Consider the following 7,499-nt stretch of genomic DNA (forward strand, 5'->3'; position numbering starts at 1 on the left):
TGTAAAGCTCGATATATATATTATTATTTTTGTTTGTTTTCTGTCCTTCCTGAATCATGACATCTTCAGTGATTCTGATCAATGCACAACAATGCACCACCTACTCTACTGAATGGACCAACTACCTCTCCCCCCTTCTTGATTCTTTCGATCCCCATTATATAAACTTGAAAGTGTGAAACAAAAGAAAGGGCCAAATGCATGGGTAAGTGAAAGAGACCAGTAGCATTGGAGTGTCCATTGTTTCTTCGCATTTTCACTTTCCGATTTCTATGTCCATGAGCATGGGAGGCATCCAGGAGAAAGCAGTGCAGGACAAGCCCTGGAAAACGTAAGAAATCAACCATGTTGTCCTTTCTTCCAGAAATTTAGTATGTTGCATATGAGGCCACTTTATATATATGAGGCTCCTTGACTTGCTCATCCGCACTCACTTCTTTCAGGGATGTTAGACTAACAATCACCCACATGAGAGACTGCAGAACCAAACCTGCCCAACAAAAACTTAATATCCGAGACAATTCCACTGGATCTGAGGCAATCCCACCTTTGGGACGAACCTTGGGTGCGTAGTTGTACAAAACCCTTCTGTTGTGCTGTGAATTTGATTTAGATCCTCATAGTTACCAGGTGGCTCAAGTTTTGTTTAGGCTGATGCAACACTTGGAGGACAAACTGCGCAGAGTTACCTAGTAGTAGTACAGTTGTGGACTTCCTACCGTTGTACTGGTCAAGTTCCTATCATGTTCTTCAGACCTACAAGTCCCTGTGATCTCCCACGTCCCACTGACTTCATCAAACTTTTTGCGGACCCTCTCACAAATCTAGCTGTCCGTTATCACACCCATCCTCATTCTAGCTTCTCTGCTCATCACTCTTTTCTTTAATTTCCTCAATATGCCAAGCTTCATGTTTCACTGATGTACCCGCTATATCTACACTACCTAAAATATCACACTGATTGCTTCCTAAAACAATGGAATGTACAAGACACACAGATAGTAATATATTGAAGTGCCATTCAGAGACGTGTCATGTAAACCGACGCAATGTGAAATCAGAATGATAATATATGAAAGATAATACTAGTATGATTGTTGCAGTTTTGTTTTTGAGTTATCATTCAAAAAAGTTGGGGGCCAGTGAGAGGAATTGATCAGTTGATCAGTATCTATTGGAGCAGAAAATGATGGTGTAGCCAGGTGAATAGGAGCAGGTGAAGAGTACCTGAGAAGAAGCAAACGAGAGCCAGAGCCAGAAGCAGAGCACCCGCTCCTCCCCATTGGGACCTTACCCATTTTCCCTTGCAAATTCGAATGCGACGACAACAATGGACAGTTGAAGTATTGTGCATGGAAATTAACCAACGCATTGGTTTATATAGGTAGGTTGATATATTGATAAGAACACAAGAAAAAATATGTGAGAAGGAGGTGAGCGCAGTCATGCTGGCCATGGAAAAAACTTGCTTCCTTCTTTGATTGCTTCTTCCAATCATTTCTTCCTCAGATTCTTCAGTCAGCAAGCCTGGCTCTTCTTCCTTGTCCTCTGCGCATCTTCTTAATTTAGATTTGACATTGTTGTAACACAATATTTCTCGGGTGGATAAGGCTATTAAGTCCACATTGGCCTCATGGAGAAGTTTAACTTCACCGAACTTTATACTTTTGTGCTGTGGATTTGATTTAGATCCGGGGAGTTATCAGGTGGCGGAATGGAGAACAAGCTGCACAGAGTTACTAGTACACATGTACGAGGCAGCCTGTGAACTTTGGTCGATTGCTGACAAGCTCACCTATCAGTTAACGTAATTTGCTAGTTGGCTGCAAGCTACACATCAGCACCTGGAATAAAGCTAGCCAGCACTAGAGTTTCAGGCCTGGCCATGAATTTTGTCAGTCATTGTTGTTCTACAAACTAGTGACAGAGATTGCAATCTATAATTGGCTTGGCTTGGTTAGGAAAATAAGTAGTGGTACTGATGACAAACATGAGGAATAGGATATGCAGACTGAGTTAGTTTAGACCGGCGGAAATGCTAGATTATGTGTGATGTTTGCACAGTAAGATTGGAACAGTCTACAGGAAAATGTTAGTATTAAAAGGTTTACTGAAAGATCCAGGCTTTTATGGACCATTTCATGCACTGGTGTTGTCTCCACTTACACCAGAACAGATGATTAAAAAGGCAGAAGGGGAAAAAATCACTTCTGTTGTTTATATATCCAAATAAAAACAACCACATGGCCACATGGGAGTGACAGTGTAGAGATTTGATGAACGAATTACCTGTACTTCATGTTTCTCAGAAGAAGAAAACCCTACAAAAATAACTATATCAGGATCAGGTTAATTTGGTCTTGGATTAACCCTTAATTACAGTTGGAGTGCAAATTGCAATGCCGGGAAGCTAGAGAGAAGCATCAGGGCAGAGGTGCTCGGCCAAGTCACTGGAGTCGAGCCAGTTGTTGTGGCACGAGCACACTGATTGCTTCCAAGAACAATAGAATGTACAAGACACACGGATAGAAATAGGTTGACATGCCATTCAGAGAAGTGTCATGTAAATCAACACAATGTGAAATCAGAATGACTATATATGAAAGATAATGCTAGTATGATTGCTGCAGTTTTGTTTTTGTGTTATCATTCAAAGAAGTTGGAGGCCAGTGCAAAGAGTGTTGTTTGGAGCTGATGCTATAGTCGGTCATCTTCTCTGCAAAGCTCGATCTGTTGTCCATTTTAGGAGATCTCTTTTGGGAAATTGCAACGCAATCAGTGAACACATCATAAGTAGACTTGTTCGTGAGGAGGTCGTCAGTACAAAGTGACATTCTTTATACGTTAAACCAAGGTGAAATCAGGATGTCGTGATTGAGCTGACATTCAGAGAAATGATGGTATTAATAGATTGAGCTGACATTCAAAGAAATGTCGTGTGAACTGACACAATTTGAAATTGGGATGAGAGTGTATGGTGAGAGAATTGCTAGTATCCAAACATGTGTACAATAAGTGTATGGAAGAGAATTGCTAGTATTAATTGCTGCAGTTTTGCTGCTGTGTTGTCATTCTAAGAAGTTTGAGCCTGGTGAGGGGATGATCAGTACATGTTGGAGCAGAAAATGATGGCATAGTCAGGTGATCGGGTGAAGCTGAAGTATAGTGCATGGAAATGAACCGATGAATGGTTTATATAGGTAGGTACATATACTGATAAGAACACGAAAAAAAAATACTCCTACATGAGAGGGTATAGTTTCCATAGATTTGGTCAAACTTTAACAAATTTAACTTGGACAAGTCCAGAACTTTAATTATTTTGGAACGACAACAACAATGGAAGCTGATGTACAGTGCATGGAAATGAACCAATGAATGGTTTATATAGGTAGGTAGATATACTGATAAGAACACGAGAAAATAATACGTGAGAGGGAGGTGAGCTCAGGCAGACAATGTACGATGTACCATCTACTTCTATGACTCTTGTCAATGCGCACCAATGTACCACCTACTCTACAAATCGACCACCTACCTCTCCCCCTTGTTGATTCTTTCCACAGCCCATTATATAAATTTGAAAGAGCAAAACAAAAGAAAGGGGATAGAAAGGGCCAAAGGCAAAGATAAGTGAAAGAGAGTGCTAGCATTGGAGTATCCATTGTTTCTTTCACATCTTCACATTCTTGATTTCTGTGTCCATGAGCATGTGAGGCATCAGGAGAAAGCAATGCAGGGCAACCCGAGGAAAACGTAAGCAACCATTCATGTTATCATTTTCTTCCAGAAATTTAGTATGTTGTATACTCTAGGGCAGGAGGGAAAGAAGCCAAAAAAGACTTGAAACTATACAAGCAATTCGGCATTCGGCGACACTTTATATGTATGAGGCTCCTTGACTTACTCCTGCACACTCACATCTTTCAGGGATGTTAGACAGATAATCACCCACATTAGAAACAACAGAACCAAACCTGCCCAGCAAAAACTCAACATCCGCGACAATTCCATTGGATCCGAGGCCATCCTACCTTTGAGATGTGGCACGCTTTGGTTTGGCTGATGCAACCCTTGGAGAACAAACTGAGCAGAGCTACCAAGTACGTAGTGGTACACCTGTACAAAGGCAGCATGTGGACTTCCTACTGCTATACACTTGTACTGGTCAAGTTGCTGTGTTCTTCAGGCGTGCATGTCCTTTGGGATCTACCACTGACTTCATCAAACTTTTTGCTGACCCTCTCACAAATCTAGCTGGTTATCACCCATCCTCGTTCTAGCTTCTCAGCTCATCACTCTTTTCTTTAATTTCCTCCTTAATACGCAAAGCTTCGTGTTTCACTGATGTACCGACTATATCTAGTTATCTACACTATCTAAAATATCCAGACTATAATAATAATTCAATTGGTATCAATCTCAGGGATCCATTACGAAGGTGTGCCACATCTTTGAATATTGGGAACTAATGTGCTACGAATTAATCGAAGAAATTTTCGTCCTTACAAAGATCACCCTTTTTTTTCAATTTGCTTATTACAATTTGGTACAGATAGTGCAAAATGTTATGTCGGTTCAGTGAATCAACATAGTAGTACTACTGTGCTTGCTATATAGAATAGTATTCAAACAGTTCCTTGTTGCAAAATGACCTCTGGGTTCACTGAATCAACATAGAAATGCTGTACTTGCAATAACATGGATAGGATCATAACAACATTTAGTGGTGGCCAACTTTTCACAAATGGAGGATGGTAGTCTCCAACTTCCAAGGACAAAAGACCACTAAATGCATTTGGCCTCCATGAAATTAATGATACAGAGATTGCAATCTATAATTGGCTTGGCTTGGTTAGGCCAACAAATTGTAGTAGCAGTACTAGTGACAAACATGAGGAATAGGACATGCAGACTTACTCAGTTAGTTTAGACCGGCAGAAATGCTAGATTATGTGTTATGTTTGCAAAGCAACATTGGAGCCTACAGGTAAATGTTATTAAAAGGTGTACTGAAAGATCCAGGCTTTTAGGGATCATTTCATGCACTGATACTGTCCCCACTTAGATCATAATAGATGATTAGAAAGGCAGATGGGAAAAAATCACTTCTGTTGTTTATATATCCAAATAAAGACAACCACATGGGAGTGACAGTGTAGAGATTTGATGAACTAATTACCTGCACTTTCTGTTTGGATTGCTCTTGAATTAACTATACCAGGGTCAGGTTGGAAACATGGCACTTGTAATGCTGTCTTGCCGATATTCCATAAAATCGCCGTGATAATGAGTCCATTACTGGGATCAAAACCTCTCTCCTGCTTGAATATAATCAGGACCGACGTATATCTCAAGCTAGCCACAAAATTGCAGACAGGACTAAACTATGGCACGAACACGCCTGATATGCGAGTTTCACATAATACACAAGACAATATCAGACATCATTGCATTATCTTGATGCGATGTTAAACTGACATCATACGAAGATTACGTGATAATCTAAGCCGTCACACTACATAAGAACCCACTTTTACACAGAAGAAGACGCAGCTGGCCACAAGTAGAGCGCGGCTGCATCACACTAGTCGATGGGTTGTCACTACCACGCATTTTTACGAGTGGAATGGAACTAGCTTGCACCAGGGACTGCAATCTCTGAAGCCATTTCATAGACTGTAAAAAATGATCAGCTGTCGAACAAGTTGACCCTATAATGGCCAGCGAGGTTCTTGATGGTCCCGTTTTGCACGATACTCTCGAGCAGGTCGTACTTGTAGTAGTTGGCGTCAAGCATTATCTGCTGCTGAGCCGCCAGTTCCTTCTCCTCCTCCAGTATACTCTGAAGGAAGAAAAAAAAGCTCAATGAACTACGGCTCCTCAAAATACAAGTTGCAACCAAGAAGGATCAAAGCAACTGCATTGTGTTTTAAAGAACAGCAAGATCATGGTCAAAATCCACAAAATGCTGTGTATAATGTAGGTAAGTTCCATCCAAAGGGTGCGAGCATGACAATGAAATGCTAAAAGTATATGTTGACATCTGTGGTCGCGATTGCATATGCCCTATTAATTAGGTCCTATATTCTACATTCCAGAGCAATGGTTTGTTCCTATAATAAGTACATAATAGAGACCAGTCATAAATCAACTAGTACTTCACCTTGATGAGCGCCATGTTCTCTGCTTCCTGCCTCTTAGCAAGGCTCTTCAGCTTGCTCATCCCATCATACTCCGGATCTCCATGTTTCAGCCAAAGGAACTCCATCTTCGAGCCAGGCAGGCTAGGACGATCAGCAAACATTTCGGGCCTTGCCAAGCTAGCCCGGACAGGCCTGGGCATTCCACCGATTATGAAGGGGAAATCTCGCATCAAGTCCACAGCAGACTTGGCCTGCGACTCGTCGTCCAATTCCACCAGCGCGGCGGCAGGGATGTCGTACGGGATTGTGTAGTTCTCAATGAACTCCACGCTGACAACGTTTGCACACTGGGAAAGAGCTGCTCGGATAACTTGGCGAGTAACCACAGGGGAGAGGTGGTCGATGTATATCGTCCTCTTGACCCTCGCCTCGAAATCGGCATGCTCCTTCTCAGCATGTTCTCCCGTCAGACCCTCGGCATCGGCATGTTCGTCGGGTGTCGCCATGGGAGCGCCGGGTCCTGCAAGGCAGTGAATTGCAGCAATGGCTTAAAATGGCTGAGATTTCACTGTGGGAGCGCAGCGGACATTGTGCAGGAGCATCTGCAAGGTTTTCCATTTATAATGAACAGCGCTGAAACTGAAAAACATAACAGCTAACAACAGTGGAGGGTTGCTTATCGCCTGAATTGGGCCCTGGGGTAGGAAGATCGGGGTTCAGTTTAGGAACTAGGGTTTAAGGCACCTCATCGCAAGGTAAGCTGCGGCTGCGCCAGGGGCGGCAGGGGAGCGAAATCGGGGGCGGGTCTAGATCGGAGATGGTGAAGATCCGTCGGATTTAGCTGAGGGCATGGCCATGGCTGGACGAGAACAACATCGTACCTCGAAATCGAGAGACTGCGGGCGGACGGCCGGGCAGGCGGAGACGGCAGGGGCGCGGCGGGGAGGAACGGGGACGGCGACGGCGGCGACGCGGGTCGGGGGGAGAGTAGGAGACTGAAGCGTCGGCGGAACGGAACGGAGGCTCGCGGCTCAGGCGAGGAATTGGAAATGGTGGTACGGGAACGGGACGGTTGGGCGTGCGAACGTTAGGTGGGAATTTGTATGATCATCAACAAGTATCAAAGAACTAAGTAACAGCATCTCATAAAAAACCTAGTATAACAGACCATTCATATTCTTCAAAATAGCAACAAGTTAGATGATTTGTACCGAGTAATTTTGAAACTATAATGTAGTACGGCGGCTTCGTGCGTCCATAATTTTTTAAAAAAATGCAGACTATGAATTTCTTTTATATATATAATCAATGATTTCATAATTTTTCGTAAAAGAATGAGAAATTTTCATAATT

At 42.7% G+C, this 7,499-nt stretch overlaps 1 protein-coding gene across 1 annotated transcript; it reads right to left on the minus strand.

Annotated features, from left to right (window-relative positions):
* Nucleotides 1–5,379: 5,379 nt before the first annotated feature.
* Nucleotides 5,380–7,205, minus strand: LOC125550298 (ASI1-immunoprecipitated protein 1). The gene is made up of 3 exons (XM_048713269.2): nt 7,028–7,205; nt 6,167–6,666; nt 5,380–5,845 (listed from the first exon to the last, which is right to left on the minus strand). Exons 2-3 carry the CDS (start codon nt 6,650–6,652, stop codon nt 5,693–5,695), a joined length of 639 nt encoding a protein of 212 aa, XP_048569226.2. The 5' UTR covers nt 6,653–6,666; nt 7,028–7,205; the 3' UTR covers nt 5,380–5,692.
* Nucleotides 7,206–7,499: the final 294 nt, after the last annotated feature.

The sequence above is a fragment of the Triticum urartu genome, chromosome 4A, assembly GCF_056163025.1.
Source record: "Triticum urartu cultivar PI428250 chromosome 4A, HENAU_Tu73, whole genome shotgun sequence".
NCBI lineage: Eukaryota > Viridiplantae > Streptophyta > Magnoliopsida > Poales > Poaceae > Triticum > Triticum urartu.

Bases quoted from the DNA above. Each gene is read 5' to 3' on its own strand.
- LOC125550298 (XM_048713269.2), bottom strand. From the start codon at position 6,652: ATGGCGACACCCGACGAACATGCCGATGCCGAGGGTCTGACGGGAGAA. The intron at 5,846-6,166 runs GTGAAGTACTAG...TTCTTCCTTCAG, and splicing joins AGAACATGGCGCTCATCAAG to AGTATACTGGAGGAGGAGAA.